We start from the raw sequence: 16,759 nt of genomic DNA, 5'->3' as shown, positions 1-16,759 counted from the left end.
AAGAAAGTACTGCATTATGAGAGCCAAGAGTAGCATGTCGGTTCAGAGGGAGCAGTCAGCACCACTGATGACCCAAAGAGATAGGCCAGACCTGCTGGTTTGCTTGGTTTTATTAATTTACTGATTTGAGAATAAGATAACAAGATCAATCTGAAGACAGGGATATATGCTCAGGTGCATAGCATAAATGAGATGAGCAGGGTATAGCAGGGAGTAGTGGGGGTTGTGGCAAACTAAGAAGCATATGCCCATTACATTGTGTGTCAACTATACTCAAAAGGACTTTTAAAAAATGGATATGCCCATCTAAAGGAAGCAGCCATCACTCAGTCCTAGTTGATTGTTGTCAGGAAGGAATGTAGGCACAGTCATCAGAGCATCTGAATTTTCAAGAAAAATCAGAAATCTGGATTGTTAAATGAAATATCATAATTCTTTATGTTAGCAATAATTTCAAAAAAACTTTTATACTCTGTGAGAACTAAATTAAGCATATCTTTGAGTTGCCAGTTTGAAATCTCTGTCCCTTAGAGTGATGGGGCTGAACCAGTTGCATCAGGTTGGAAAGTGACTGGGTAAGGAGAAGGTGGAGACCACTCCTTCAAGAAATTGGAGGGAAAGGAGAGCTTGGGTGGCAGGCAGAGTCAGGGAAGAGTGTTCTAGAGTAGGAAGGACTGTTTCTAGGCTGGGAGAAAAATAGTGGAGAGATGAAGTTGAAGACCAAGGTAAGGAAAGACTAGTTGATAAAATTATGACCCAGCAGAAGGGAATAAATGTGGCCAGAGATTAAGTTGGAGGAAGGACTCCTTTGTTCAAAAACGAACTACAAAGTGGTAAGGATACAGAAGAACTAGATGTGATCGATTTCACATCTAGAGGCCTTTAGTTCCTTGGTGGAGTAGATAGGAGATGGATCAAGAGGCTTGAATAGAGGAGCAAAGGTTAAGAATGGCACCAAGAGGCATGCTGACAAGGATGAGTGGGAAGTGGCTGCACTTCTAAGACCTGTACTGTAGGATGGTTGTTTCCAGCAAGGCCCATGAGCCTGGGTGCTGGGGTTGGTGGTGAAGGGGATTAGTACCTGTTACACTCCAGGCCCATGTCATGTGTCTTATACTCCTTATCCGATTTATTTCCTTGTTCTTCCCAACAATGCTGCTCACTCAGACTGAATTCACTCATAAGCAGTGGCAACTCTTGGATTCATACTTATGTCTAGTTGGATTGCAAGCCCATTGTGCACCTCCTCTCTACCAGACCACAGTACCACACTGCCTCTCTCTGTGCCCCCAGGACAATCTTTCAGAAGTGACTGGGTCAATGAATTCTTGTTTGGGCATTGGCTGCCTGGTTTTACTGGGTAGTCAAGAAGTAAGAGTGGGGAGTACAATGACAGAGTAGTTGAAATTATTGACCATTGGGTATCCATGGGGAAATAAGTGAGGGTCAGTGGGTATGATAAATTGCAGGGATGCAGGGCCTTGGAGGAAGGGGAAGACTTGATGAAGCCCAGGAGACAGTCAATGAAAGACTGAACCAGGGCAGGGGCAAAGGGATTGGTGAGGAGGGAAATATTCTTAAAAACTTTCAAATGGGGGTGGAGGTGAGAGAAAGTAGTTGAGGTGAAGATGACTCCAGGGTGTCTAGCCTGTACAGTTGGGTAGACAGCCCTGCTTTTAACCAAGGCTTTCCTCATCATGTCCTGCCCCTCTCTTGCTCACCATGCTCTAGGCACAATGGCTAGCACACTCTCACTTCAGGGTCTTTGAAACACATGGAGCACTCTTTTTTTTTTTTTCCCCCCCCAGAGGTGCAGAAATGGCTCATTCTCTTCCAAGTCACAATTCAAACACACATTCCCCAGAGAGGTCTTTCTTAACCAATCTAATATAGTTCTCCAGTTGCTTTGTTTTCTTTTTCTAAAATTTTATTTATTTATTTATTTGACAGAGTGAGCACAAGCAAGGGGAGCAGCAGACAGAGGGAGAGGGAGAAGCAGACTCCCCGCTGAGCAAGGAGCCTGATGTGGGGCTCAATCCTAGGACTCTGGGATCATGACCTGAGCCAAAGGCAGATGCTTAACCCACTGAGCCACCAAGTGCCCCTCCGGTTGCTTTATCTTTTTTTTTTTCAGAATGGTTATCACTACCTGAAATGATCATTTATGCTTTTGTTTACCTGTTGATTATTTGTTTCTGCCACTAGAACAGACATTTGAGACAGCAAGGATGTATGGGCCTTCATCCCAGCTTTGTTTGCCAACACCTGGAACAATGCCTGGCATATAGTAGACTTTCATGAAATACTGAATGAGGGGAAGGAAGGAAGGGAGGCAGAAAGGGGAAGCATGTTGGGGAAGGGCATATGTTCATGTTGGAATGCTAACTTTTGAGGTGCCTGAGATACACCCAGGAGGTGACATCCCTGGGCAGTCAGAAAGCAGGCCAGGATCTCAGGAATAGGTTGTCACCTACCCATGAAGAAGGTGGGCTCTTGTGGCACACCGGTACAAGCATGTCCTTTCACAGATTGACTGTTTCTTCAAGGCCAACACTCGGAGTTGACTGGTTTGGGGCCCAGTGGGAAAAGGGGTCCCTCTGGGTTTGGTATGCTGAAGTTGGGTCAGAGTTTTTCTCACTTCTCACTTTTCTGTTTCCCATCCTTGCTGTCACCCAGCTTTGGCCATTTTCTATCCTTCTTCATTGTCAGCTACAAGACCCTGGAGTCTGAATCCAAACTAAAACCTTTTATCTCTTTATCTCAAAGAATATCTCACATCCAACTCTGAGTCCTGAGTCTAGCTTCACCCAGAAGCTGGACTTAGTTTTACTAAATTAGGAAATACTTTTCCCTTGAGATTGGCTCTGGCTCCATTGCAATTGGCCTTGCAGCCCTTGTCCTCCTCCAGGCCATTCAGCAGATCCTGCTGCCCATTTTTTTTTTTTTTTTTTTTTTTTTGCAGGGTCTCCAGCTGCTGAGCAGCTCCAGGACATCCTGGGGGAGGAAGATGAGGCTCCCAACCCCACCCTCTTCACAGAAATGGACACTCTGCAGCACGACGGAGACCAGATGGAGTGGAAGGAGTCAGCCAGGTGAGGTGCAGTCCTGGGGGAGGGGAGGTGGGGGCTCCCCACTGTGGTCTGCCTGGGACCCAGGCTGAGCTGACCCTCCTGGTGGGAAGGACCAGTAACCAGTGGCATCTTGCACCTTGAGTTCTGCTGGGGCACTCTTTGGCCCCTAAAGACCTCCACATCTGCCTTCCTTGGTGTCCAGAACTAGACTGGACACTAAGGAGCAAACAGATACTTATCATTTTGTCTTTATTCTCAAATTAAAATCCAAGTGGGAAAGTAGAACAAACATACATGACACCATGAGAGAATAATAACAAGGACATATATTCTTTCTTGTCAAATGGTTCAAACTAAATGTGATAGAAGGGAAAGCACCAAGGAGCTAGGGTAGGCAAGGAGGGCTTCCTGGAAGAAAGAAATGTAGTTATGAAAAATCAGGTGGAATGGTCCAGTGGGCCTCTGAAGCAGAGTTTGAAGTGGGACAAGCAGAGTGGAGCTCTGGAGGCACATGTGGGGTGGGGGTGGGGGTGGGGGGCCAGAGGAACTGTGTATATAGAGTCAGTAGAAGGAAAAAAAAAGAGTCAGAAGACTGTTGAGGAACCACATGGTGAAGACATGGAGCCACGGGAGGATTGGAGTGAGGAGCAGTGTTGGCCGTACCCAGTGGCTGGGACAGAGTGGCCTTCTACCTGAACTGGCCTGATCAGCAACACCAACTGCTGCTGAGAGTCTAAGGAAAAGGAAGGATATGGTAGGAGGTAGAAGGGCTGGTGAGAGAGGAGGGACCCTGGGAAGGATGTTGAGAAAGTCCGGAAGATGGACCATACCAATGTTTCTTGACCCTTTTTTTTTTTTTGTATTAGTGTGCCCCTTACCCCTGAGAAATTTTAATTTAACTTTATTAAATTATTATTTGATTTCTGTCTAATGAGAGGAATAAAATACTAAGGAACATGATTCTGTCAGATTGGCTTGAACTTTGGAGTGCCATAAATCATGGTGATTGATATTTGAAATTTTTGCTCCCCCAAGACCCCTTTGGGGCTGTTGTTGCCCTAGTTGAGAATGCCTGGACTGTCACCTGTATCTAGGACTGGCTCTTCCCAGGCTGCTCCAACCATGGCCTGGGCTCTTCCCTTACCCATTAACCTCCTTCACCTGGCAGTGACTCTGTAGAGTGGGGAAGAGCAGGTTTGGACATCCCCAAGCCTCTCCCCTACTAATCTCTCCCGGAAGAAAGGCCACTGGGTGGACTACCAAATCCCTGCTGGCCTTGGGGAAGGAACGAATTCCTAGCCACCTGGCCTGCCAGAAGCCCTCGAGCCTTGACCTATCAGCCATTCACTGAGCCCTTACTATATGCTAGATAATTTCCAGGCTCCTCTCACTCAAGCTGCACATTGCCCCTAAGGAGGTGGGAGCTATTATGATCCCCATTTTATAGATGAGGATACTAAGGTTTAAAGGGCCATATAGCTTGCAAAGGTCAGTGTGCTGGCTGCTGAGCCTGGGATCTAGCCCAGGCCTGTCTGACCCTAGCCTAAGGGCTTCTGCACTTTGTGTGCTTTCCCTATTTTCTCAGCTACCTCTCTCCCCATTCCTCTAACTTCCAGAGACTCTGTTTGGGTTTCCATGGGAATACATGAGCCTGGAGGCAATTCCACTGGAATGGGACATAAATGGAGAAAGTCACAGAGACCAGAGCATCTATTCAGGGCTGAGAAGAGAGGGGTAGGGCATTTTATTTTATTTTATTTAAAGATTTTATTTACTTATTCAAGAGAGACACAGAGAGAGGTAGAGACATAGGCAGAGCGAGAAGCAGGTTTCCTGCAGGGAGCCCAGTGTGGGACTCGATCCCAGGACCCTGGGATCACGACCTGAGCTGAAAGCAAACGCTCAACCATTGAGCCACCCACGCATCCCGAGTACGACATTTTAAATGACCAGGGCCCGGTCTGGACTCCTGTGGCTTAATGTCTCTGAGGAGCTCGTACTTCTCCTCACTTCCTTGTCTAAGATGGGCAAATAGAAGGAATGTTGTGAAGGGCCTTCTCAGAGACCCAGGAAGAAGAGTGTGTTTTCCTCACTGGGCGAGGCCTGTATCTGGACCTGTAACAAGTGCCAGGACCAGACCTTCCATGAGGGCTTATCATGTACTCTCACAGAGCCTCAGGGCCCCCAGAGACCTGATTGTCTGTCATCCTAGGCAAAATACTATTTCTGATCTCTGAGAATGGATCCATAGAGCCTTCTGCACTATAGACCCTGTAATGAAGCTTATAAACTGTAGGAGATGATGTTTCTAGAAGGAGGCTCTTCCTGAAATATAAAGGGGTCTGATCTGAGTTACCATCTGCAAGCTGGTAGGTTTCCCTGCAAGGCTTTCTGAGGACAGCATCTGAGGTGATTATGGAAGGGTCCTGAGTGGACCTCAAACCAATAGTGAGAGGAAAGTGATGGCTCAGAGAAGTTAAAATGGCTGAATGCAATTCCAGGCAGATGTGAGGGAAAAGCAGCTTGGAGGCCAACGTGGGGATAGGAAGCCATGAGAGGAGAGGAGCTCTGACCTCCCTACCTTGAGTGCGCCCCCCGCCCCCTTGCCTTTCTCTACCTAGCCTCCTTTAATCTTTTGTCCAGCTAACCTCATCAGGTCTCCAGCTCATTGCTGGAGGTATAACCAGCAAGCCTATAGAAAGGTCAGAGAGAAGGGCATGACCATTGGCCAACATGTCCACCTTGGCCTGGACAGTTGTACTAAGAACTCCTCCAGACAAACCACAACAGTAAAGGTACCTGGGGACAGCCATATCCTCCCACAGAAGATCAGGAAGTATTTCCCTCACCTGACAGGCTGGGAGATCTACTCTGGGAAGCTAGAGGTCTTAGAAGTCTCCAGAATCCAAGAATCTGCGAATCCTAGTGGGTTCTGGGCCTCCTTGGGGGTAACAGAGAAAATGATGGTGGTGTGGGGGAATGGACAACCCCTTACACAGACACTTAGGCCCTGGGAGAGTTGCAGGCCTATACCACATCAAAGGGAATGCAGGAAGGGACCCTTTAATAAAAGTATTTAATTTGCTGCAGGAGTGTTTGCTTTATTGAGTTAGGAGATTAACAGAGTGAAAATCTCAAATCCGCAAGGAATTTTCTCTGGTGGTACTTTGTCGGGGGTTATTAGTTTGGAGGATGTTTTGAGCCCTTGACGGATTTAAATGGCTTTTTGCGCTCCACTGAAGCCTTGCCCCTGTGCACATGATGGGGACTGTGTGTGCAGGCGTCACTTCTAGTGTGATCAATGCTAGTAGGTCAGGCTGTTAATAAGATAGATTTTTACTAACTCAGCCTCTTTAGCATTCCCGGGAGGAAAATGCAGCTGGCTGTTTGCGGATACTGACCTTGCCTGAAGGGAGGGCTGGGTCAGGTGGGAGTGGGCACACAACCCCCTCACTTCCAGCAAATAATTCACCCAGCATTCTGTCTTCTCTCAAGCCCAAGTCGGCCCGGCTGCGAGGACAGGAAGAGAAGAATGACCTGGGCTGGAACCCACCCAAGTGTGGAGGGCCCTTTGGGGTTACTCAGAGACAGCCAAAGCTCAGAGCCTTTCAAGAGTTCTCAGAGCAAATTCCAAATCCAAGCTGCCTCTGATCCTCCACTCAGAGTGGACAAAGCGAGTGAACTTTCCAGAGGTTCTTATGAGACATACCTGCTTTGAGGATGTTTGTGTGATAACCAGGAAAAGGGCAGAAAGAAAGGCAGGAAAAGTGGGTCGCTTAATTGGGTCAAACCAGATCCATAAATTTTCAAAAGCATCTTACTTGTGGAGATGCTTGCACACTTCCTATGTGATAGAGGGGAAAGCCTGAGCTTTGTCTCAGCTTTGAAATTTCTCCCACTTAAGATCTTGTAAAATGCCCCCCTAGTATCATTTCCCTGCTTAGTCTGGGGCAGAAGGCACCCCCAGCCCTCTGCTCACTACTCACCTGTGATCACATGTATAAGTCCAGAGGGGCCTACTTTGTGGATTAAATAAAGCAGAATAGGAAGCTGAGAACTCTTAGCACAGAAGTCAGCAAGCCTCATTCATTCATTTAACTATGTTTTTAAAAGATTTTTATTTACTTAGTTGAGAGAGCACGCATGTGCACATGCGAGCAGGGGGAGAGGCAGAGGGAGAAGCAGACTCCCTGCTGAGCAGGATTCCTGACACGGGGCTCCACCCCAAGACACCAGGATCATGACCTGAGCCACCTAGGCACCCCCATTCATTGAACTGTTATTTACAAAGTGTTCACTGTCTGTGAGCCTGAGCCAGCTGCTGGAGATACCAAAATGAACACAACAGATACTGTCCCTGCTAACTTGGGCTTTCAGTTGAATGGGGCATAGAAGTGGATAAAAAGGCATTTGAGGATGGGGTGCTATGAAAGCATAGTGTAGGGGCACCTAGCCCAGACAGCAGGGGTGAAGGAAAACAACCAGGAGCAAGAGGTATTCACCCTGAGACCTGAAAGATAGGTCAGAATTAGTGAGGAGAGGGTATGGAAGGGGGGAAAGGAGAGGTCCTTGGAGCAAGGAGGATGGACACACAAAGGAAAGGGCAGAAATGCTCTGTGGCTGGGCTGCAGAGTGAGTGGCCAGAGTTTGCATTGGGCTCCACTCTTGGTGTTGGACCTACTATGGGTCTGGACATGTATAAGGACATGCATCCACTGTTATGGTATCATATACAGTAATTTCACTGCCCTAAATATCTTCTGTGCTCTGCTTATTTGTAACTCTCTCTCCCCTAATCCCTGGAAGCCACTGATCTTTTTACAGGATTTGAGACCTATCTTAACAGGGAGAATTGGCAGGGTTTAGTGACAGGTGGCATGTTGAGGATCAGGACAATCAGGGAGATGCCCAGCTTTCCAGCTCGAGCAAGCAGGTTACTCGGGATAGCAATTTAGGAAACACAAGAGGAATAGCAAGGTTTCATTTTGTTGGGCATTTTGTTTTGTTCTGGTGGATCTGGATGATGAGTTCCCTCTGGGACATGTTCTGTTTGAAGAAACTGCAAGGGGGAAGTGTCCAGCAGGTCGGCATGTAGAGATAGAGGTCTGGAGCTCGGTATAGAAGCACAGATTTGTCAGTGATCAAACCCATTAGAAAAGGGTAAAGTTGGGGCACCTGGGTGGCTCAGTGGTTGAGTATCTGCCTTTGGCTCAGGTCATGATCCCCGGGGGTCCTAGGGTTGAGTCCTGCATTGGGCTCCCTGTGGAGAGCCTGCTTCTCCCTCTACGTTGCTGCCTCTCTCTGTGTGTCTCTCATGAATTAAAAAAAAAAACACTTTTTTTTTTTTTTTTAAAGGGTAAGGCCCTTGAGGTCTGTGAAGTGAGGAGAGTTGCCAGGGCAGAATCTCCAGATCACTAACATTTTGAGGGATGGGCAGAGGGAGTGGAGCCCACCATAGAGTTGAGGAAGAGCAACCAGAGAGGCAGGAGGGAAACAAGAGGAGTGCTGTGTCCTGGAAACCAGGGGCAGGGAGACATTCAAGATGGAAGGAGTGGCCAGGGGCACCTGGGTGGCTCAGTGGTTGAGCATCCGCCTTTGGCTCAGGTCGTGATCCCAGGGTCCTGGGATCAAGTCCCACATTGGGCTCCCACAGGAAGCCTGCTTCTCCCTCTGCCTATATCTCTGCCTCTCTCTCTGTCTCTCATGAATAAATTAATAAAATCTTAAAAAAATTAAAAGGAAGGAGTGGCCAACAAAGGAGGGAAGAAATGAAGAGTATCCATAAGATGGAGAGATGAGAGCAGTCCTGGGTGGCATGGGGTAGAGGGTGGAGAAATCAGAATGGAGGGTGGGTTCAGTGGAACAATTCTTCTAAGATGCTTGTCTGTGGAAGGTGGTAGTTAGGACTCTCAAGGGAGGCTTTTGTTCTGTGTCTGTAAGCATAAGAAATCTGAGCATACTGAATGCTGATGGAAAAAAGCCAGATGAAGGAGAATGGTTTAGGAGCTGCTAGGGGGCACGGGGGTGGCGGGGGGAGAGAGGAAGGGGGGTCAGGGTGCACAGCCCTGAGCCCCCAGCTAGGAAGGCCATATCCCTTCTATGTGACAGGCCTGAGGGAGCAGGGCAGCTGCAGAGAGGCTTGGGGGTTCCTCACAGGAGTGGAAGGGCTGGTGACTGCCAGTGCCATTTCTTGTTGGAGAAGGTGAGGAGCCCACGAGCTGAGTGTGGGAGCTGCAGGTAGCCAGGTGGTCCTGAGGCAGGTGAGCTGCTGGCAGGCCTGGGGCCTCCTGTTTTCCTGCAGTGGAGTCATGTGTGGAGATTTGTGGCCAGATGAAAGTTTTTTTTGTTGTTTTTTTGTTTTGTTTTTCTTTGTTTCTTTGTTCTTTTTTTCTTTTTTTCAGATGAAAGTTTTTAAAGTTGTTTGACTGGCTACTTACTTCCTGGTCTGAATAGTTACGCTGTCTTTATCAAGCCGCTTGCACATCCAATAGCTAACATTGTCCTTCCCTCTCCCTCCACTAGTCAAACACTGATATCTGACACTTATGCTGAGAAAGTGGGCAAAAGCGATTTTATGCGGATCAGAACCTGGATCAAGGCCCAGGTAGAAGTAGGCAACGTTCCCCCAGGCCTCAGAGGCCCTGCTTGCAGCCAGCACTCTTCCTGTGAACTGTGTGTCTATCCCCAGGGACTTAGTGATCACTTATAGTAGCACAGCTCAGGGTAGGAGATGCATGAGACCCAACACCCCTAGAGGAGCCACCTTCAAAGCACCTGCCATCAGGTTGGGGAAGCACCAGTCTGCACCTGTGGGGACAGCCAGGCAGTGACACAACACCATCACCTGGTGGGCTCAGGATAGTAAGATAGGATTACCTGGCTAGTGATTGGGATAGGAAGGCTAGCTAAGTGAGGAGAGAGGGCAGGCCTCCGCCTGGATGTGGCTTGACTAGCTGGTAGTTCCTCAGAATCCCTAGAAGCTAGTCAGCAGGAAGATCACCTCTCTACAACCAACAAAATCCTTGGTTGGCTCCCACAGATGCAGTTGTCAAGAGGGAAGAAACCCCACCATCAGACTACCTTGCATGCCAAGACACCAGTTGATTCATCCACCTACATATATATAAGTATATAAATACATATTTGTCTAAATCCAAATATATATTTTTAACTTTTAAATATCTAAATAGCTATCTACTTATAATTTTTTATTAAGGAAAGTTTCACACACCATAAGTAAAACATTATGAGCCCCCCATGTATCTATTACCCAGCTTCATCAATGATTAATACTGATCTATCTTCACCACTTTTTTTGGTCTGCTTTTAGGAATTTTGTTTCTGCTGCAATGTTTTAAAGAAAATTCCACTTGTAAACATTTTAGCATACAACTTTATGAAATTAGGCTTCTTTTATAAACATAACCGCAATGTCATTATATCTCCTAACAAAATTGAGAACAATTCCTTAATATGATAGTCTACATTCAAATTTCCCTAATTGTCTCAAAAATATCCATTTATTGTTGGTTTATACAACTTCAAATCAAAACAAGGTCCACAAATTGATTTTGGTGGTTATGTCTCCTGTGTTGTCAGGATCAGAACTGTTAGACTCCAGAGATGCTGAAGGAATAGACCTCCCTGAAAACCCTTTGCCAGGTGTTCTTTATGCTAAAGTCAAGAGCCTCCCTGTCTGATATGTCCAGCTCCACAACCATAGCCTAAGTTCAAGTGAGCTGTCAGAGCCTGTGTACGATGGCCAAAGGAGAGAGAAATGCCCCTGTCTTTGTTAGGGCATGTTAGGCCACAAGTAACAGAAGCCCACTCAAACTAACTTATGCAAAAGGAGGGAGCATCAACAGAATGTAGGATGACCTCATAGTACTCAGGGATGGTCAGATATCTCAAGGCCTGGGTGCAGGAAGCCAGGCTGTCCTCTTTCTCTGCTTCTGGTTTCTACTTCTCTCTGGGCAGCTTCTTCACTCTTCTGTAGCTGGCTTCCCCATCCTTGGCTATTCCTTAGCTTCCACATTTGCATCTACTCTAGTCAAGTGACCATCTCTCTTTTTTAAAAAGATTTTATTTATTTATTCATGAGAGACACAGAGAGAGAGAAAGATGCAGAGACACAGGCAGAGGGAGAAGCAGGCTCCATACAGGGAGCCTGATGTGGGACTTGATCCTGGGACTTCCGGACCAGGCCCTGGGCTGAAGGCAGCGCTCAACTGCTGAACCATCCGGGCTGTCCTCAAGTGACCATCTCACTTGTGTAGCTATTTATCCATCCTGATTCCTAATTCTTCAATGACACCTGATTTGCCCAACTTTGGTTGTCTTATCACTGTGACCTAAATCAGAGTTATGGGAAGGTTCAGGAAAGGCTGTTCATGGTTTGGAGAACATACCCCCACAAATGGCAGCAGAGCAGACACACATCCGAAATATGTGTTTTTCACGTATGTAGTAGTGAAGATATGCACTTTATGTAATCTATTCTTTGGCTGCAGTTGTGCTTCTACTGCTAACCAGAATTTGCAGAATTCTTCAGGCCACTGTGAGAGGTGGTAGTTTTGTAACCTGTCCCCCTCTTGGATGAGCACTTCAGAGATCACATCCAATCTTTGTACATTGACATCTATTGTCACTATCAATTCCTAGGGCGGTGGAAAAGTGAAAGCTTTAATCTGTGGATCTAGGAGAACTTTGGAAAGTTTATCTTATCTACACTTTTTCCCTTTCATTCTAAAAATATTTTAGGGGATGTTGTAGTATGAGGTTCTGTGGGAGAATTGAAGTGAGCCATGCATGGATCTGTCCTCAAGATGCTTATGACCTGGTGCAGGTGTCAACAAAATTCTTCTAAGGGACTAATAGTATTTTAGGTTTTCTGACCACATATGATCTTTTTCTTCTTCTCCTTTTCCTTCTCCTTTCTTACTACTTTTTAAAAATGTAAACACCATTCTTAGCTAGCTGGCCATACAAAAGCAAGCTGTGAGGCACTTTTAACCCATGGGATGGGGTTTATGACCCCTGATCTAGTGTAAAAGGCAGGTGTGTTTTCATATACATAGGTAACTAAAACCCAGGGATATATTGTGGAGTGATGAGGACAGAGCTCTAGAGTCCAAAGGCTTACTCTTATAAGCTGCATGACCTTGAGCAGGTTCCTTCCTTTGAGTCTCTGGCCTCCTAACCTGGACAGTAATAGTACCAGATCTTCCTCAAGGGGCTGATTTGAGGATTCAGTGAGATAATATATGTAAAATACTTAATATAACACCTGGCACATAATATGTGCTCAGTATGATTTAGCCACTGTTGTTATATTGAGTGCCATGTGATAAATGACACAGGATGGAATGGGAGTCAGAGGAAGGAGCAGTCTCTTCAAGCTGGGTCCCTGGGGAGGCTTTGCAGGGATGAAGTGACCTTTGAACTAGGGCCTGAACAGCAGAGGTGGGAGAGAGAGCATCCAGGTAGAGAAGAGGGCCTTTCCTGAGAGGCAGTAAGGAGCAGGTGTTAGCAGACTGTGATGGAGAATGACAAGTCTATAAATGACAGTCCTTTGGAAATAATTACAAAAGCCTCCTGGACACACAGAAAAGTGGCCTTCAGAGAGATTTGATTGAAACCTTTCCCTGAAGGAACCAGTTAAGAATTTGCCAGTAGCTGTGTCTGATGGCACTCACTTAGCTGTGGGCTCCCCCTTACCCATGAATGAAGACATGATATGCAACAGGAAAGACCCTTCACCAAATGCATGAGCTTGGGGGCAGAGTGCCCACACCTATTCCATTGACCACAGCTCCTGGAATGACACACCTCGGCCTCCTCCCTGCCAGCTCACTGCTGAGTGCACTTTTTTGAGAAGTTATTCTCCAGTAATACCCAAATTGCACTGCATAACTAAAGGCCCTGAGAGGAGACTCCTATGCTAGCAAAAGGAGAGACTTTCTTTTTTTTTTAATAAATTAATTTTTATTGGTGTTCAATTTACCAACATACAGAATAACACCCAGTGCTCATCCCGTCAAGTGTCCCCCTCAGTGCCCGTCACCCATTCCCCCCCACCCCCCGCCCTCCTCCCCTTCCACCACCCCTAGTTCGTTTCCCAGAGTTAGGAGTCTTTATGTTCTGTCTCCCTTCCTGATATTTCCCACACATTTCTTCAAGGAGAGACTTTCAATCACAGGGAGTTAGTCAGCCATGAAAGCACATGGGATTTGTTCCAGAACAGTCTAGGACAGAGGTGTCCACGTGTCTGGTCCCAGGTAAATTTCATTTGCAGAGATAGAAGATTCCAGACATTTTATCCTATTAAATATTTGAGTCACTTAAACCTCAATCATGATTCTATATCTTTCTAATAATAGTCTGGCTTTCCTGGTGCATCTGCCTGTAAGGAGAGAAAGCAAAGATTGCAAGATGACAGTAACTAACTCTGTAACTATTGTAAATCTCATTGTAAATTTAGGTTTATACATCAGTCCTTGTGAATTTGATTGCATTAGTCAGTATCCTTGGACCCAGTCATCTCTGGGACTATAAAAAGACAAATTTCTGAGTCTGTTCTGAGGTGGATACCACAAGAGACTTGTGATGCTTTTGTCTTACTGATACCTTCTAAACTTCCACATATACATGATGACCCTTGATTCATGCCTTTCCACTCAGTCTTTTATACTTTATAATCTTTCAAATTCACTGGCAAGTTTGGTTTGTGAACATACATACCATATGTATAATTTTAATCAGTTGTAGAAATAACTTTTTGTATTACTTCACATACATATTTTAATGCATGCGTTTATCATTATGTAGTAAGAATTTGCCAAATAAGTTGTAGGAATAGGAAAGAATTAGCTTAGGAGTTCCCCTTTTATCATCTCTTGGTGCCTCTTTCAAAGACTGAACTAGGGAATATCTAATGATATCTCCTAGACATCTCCAGGAAAATTCTTCAGTGGCCCATAAGAGAATGAACACTGGACTTTGGTTTCTGCTGAAAATTTCAGGGCATTGATATGACTCAAATTAAGTTAAACAGCTTTGCTGGATGATGGGAGGAAATTCATTCATATTACTTTTAAGAAATGAATCTCTTAAAGTATCAAAATTTATTACCAGCTGGCCCTAGCAGCAAGCAAAAAACACCATGTCTTGATGCTTTGTAACTGATACATGGAAGTCAAGTCTTTGGACAATGGGTAATGGGGTAGGGATGGGAGAGTTACAGAATAAAGTCTGAGGCCATGGAGATGGAGAATCATCACAGTGTTAAGTGTGTACTTCTCAACTTTTATGTGAGTCAGCATAACTTCATCTAAGCAATAAACTCACACAAATAGAAGTCTTACAACAAATGTTTAGAGGCAACATAACCTTAATATTAAAGGTTGCATTCTATACATATTTTTTATCTTTATTTTTAGTGTAAGAAATCTTTGTACTCCACATAGGGCTTGAACTCACAACCCCAAGATCAAGAGTCATGTGCTCTTCTGACTGAACCAGCCAGATGCCCCTATATTTTTTTAATCCTTAAATTTAGGATATTCTAAGGGGAATTTTTAAAATATTTTTAAAGATATATATATATATATCATATATTATAAAAAAATATATATATCTTATATATTATAAAAAAAATATATATATATATATATTTTTTTTGAGATAGAGAGAGAGAGGCAGAGGCACAGGAAGAGGGAGAAGCAAGCTCCATGCCTGGGAGCCTGACATAGGACTTGATCCCAGGTGTCCAGGATCAGGCCCTGGGCTGAAGGCAGCGCTAAACCACTGAGCCACCCAGGCTGCCCTCTAAGGGGAGTTTTTACAAACAAATTAACCAGGACACAATTTAATAATAATGATATGCAAAATAAGCACAGAAAGAAATGACCTTCACTCCAATCAAAATGTTTATCTATATTCTCCAGATTTTACTCTTAGCTGACCGCGCACATGGCCTGCTCAGTGTCCCCTTAAAGACCTGTGTCTTCTTTTTAAAAGTACTGATGTCCACTTCTCAGGCCCCTGAGATTCTGGTGTCATTAGCCTGGGGTTCAGCCCTCAGCGTTGGAATTTGTAACAAGCTCCCAGATGCTATGAATGCATATGAGGTCAAGAACCACTGATATGCTAGCCAGGGCAGGGCAAGTGGGGTTATAATTTAAATCTCTATCTGAGGATAGAGCTACAATTCAGGTCTCCTAGTTTTCAGCTTTTTCCAGGGCCTAAAAGGAGAACCCCCTCTTCTTCTCACAACCTGGGTTTAAGTGTTGGAAAGCCTCAGCAGTACCTGGTAGTTTGTTCTGTGACACTTTCTACTACTGTTGGTATTAACTCCACAGCAGCTTCTGTGCAGCTTCTGTGCAGCAGTTGTATCTGTGGCCAAGTTACAAGTCACAGAAAAGGCCTCGGTTTCAGATTCCCTTTGCATGACAGAGAACTGCTTTCTGTGACATGTGACTCTTCAAGGTTCTGTCCAGCTCCACCCCAGCCAGAAGAAGGGTACCTGGTGCCTGCCCCCCGCCTGGACAAAATCCCTGCAAGTTCTTTTCCAGCCAGAGATTTTCTTTCCACTTGACCTGCTTCCCCAACTCTAATTCCCTACTTTCTGAAGCCAATCATGGTATAAAGGTCATTTTGTAATGAGTTGCTTGGGATTACACATTAACCATTTTATCAGGCTTCTGAGAATTTTTAAGCAAGGTTCTGGTCAGAGGCTTTTTAGAGAGCCCATTCCTTTATTCATTCTGAAAAGTGGTTAAACCCCCGTCATTCTTCAAAGCAAGACTTTACCCACTACATCAAGATTTTAAAAGCATCTGAGGTATTTTTCTGTGCAACCAGGTTTAAGAATCATTATCCTAGGATAGTGGTTCTTAAAGTGTGGTCCCTAGATCACAGCATCAGCATCACCTGGGAACTTGTTAGAAATGTCCAAATCCTTGGTGCAGTCTCCCCTCTACCCGACACCTATGAAATCAGAAACTTTAGGATTGAGACCCAGTAATCCATATTTTCCTAAGCCTAAACCAGTGATACTGATGTGTGTGTAAGTTTGAGAACCCTGTCCTCAGTGTTTACAATTGGAGAAATAGGAAGACTGGGAGAGGTTTGAGAGGAAGTGACCCTCTTGATGGGCAGTGGAAAATGAAGGGGTCATATCTGGAAAACAGGAAAAAGGGCATTTTACTATATAGACCCACAACCCTTAAAAGTAATCTGAAGACCAGCAGTGTAGGCGTGCCTGGGAACTTATTAGAAATGCAGAATCTGAGATCACCCCCAAATCTGCTGAATCAGAATCTTTTTTTTTTTTCTCAGAATTTTTTTTTTTTTTTTTTTTTTTTTTTTTTTTTTTGAGGTTTAGCATCAGTCTTTAATGCTGTCGTGCTGCACATTGACAAGTCACACGCTTTGGTCTCGTGTTGGCAGTGGCAACTTACAATGAGTCTAAAGGTCTGAGCACCAGACTGGCCTGTGGGGAACAGACAGTTGTTCCAACCCGGCACCCTCCCCAACTCCCAAGGTTCCTTCTGAATTCCATCGTGGCCCTGTACAGAGAGCAGCAGCTGCCGTGGACTAGTTTCCTTTGAGGGCACACCAACATTACACACAATTATAAAAACATATTTACAGACGTTCCACAGTGCTCCTGTAATCAGAAGCAAAGA

The 16,759-nt window shown here is 45.2% G+C and overlaps 1 protein-coding gene across 42 annotated transcripts in view; it reads left to right on the top strand.

Annotated features, from left to right (window-relative positions):
- Nucleotides 1-16,759, top strand: part of SLC4A5 (solute carrier family 4 member 5) — a 104,653-nt gene that overhangs the window by 35,703 nt on the left and 52,191 nt on the right. For 35 of the 42 annotated variants that reach the window (XR_012003097.1, XR_012003094.1, XR_012003095.1 and 32 more), the window contains one exon: nucleotides 2,963-3,092. Coding sequence is in view for 28 of the 42 variants with exons in the window: in XM_072766945.1 (XP_072623046.1) it covers nucleotides 2,963-3,092 (130 nt within the window). In the remaining 14 variants the exon portion in view is untranslated. Of the gene's footprint in view, nucleotides 1-1,950; nucleotides 3,093-16,759 lie in introns of all 42 variants that reach the window. The other 7 variants (XR_012003101.1, XR_012003103.1, XR_012003104.1 and 4 more) reach the window with 1 other exon arrangement.

Source organism: Vulpes vulpes, chromosome 8 (assembly GCF_048418805.1).
Source record: "Vulpes vulpes isolate BD-2025 chromosome 8, VulVul3, whole genome shotgun sequence".
NCBI lineage: Eukaryota > Metazoa > Chordata > Mammalia > Carnivora > Canidae > Vulpes > Vulpes vulpes.
Note: the sequence above shows the minus strand (reverse complement) of the source record. Positions and strands in the feature narration are given on the sequence as shown.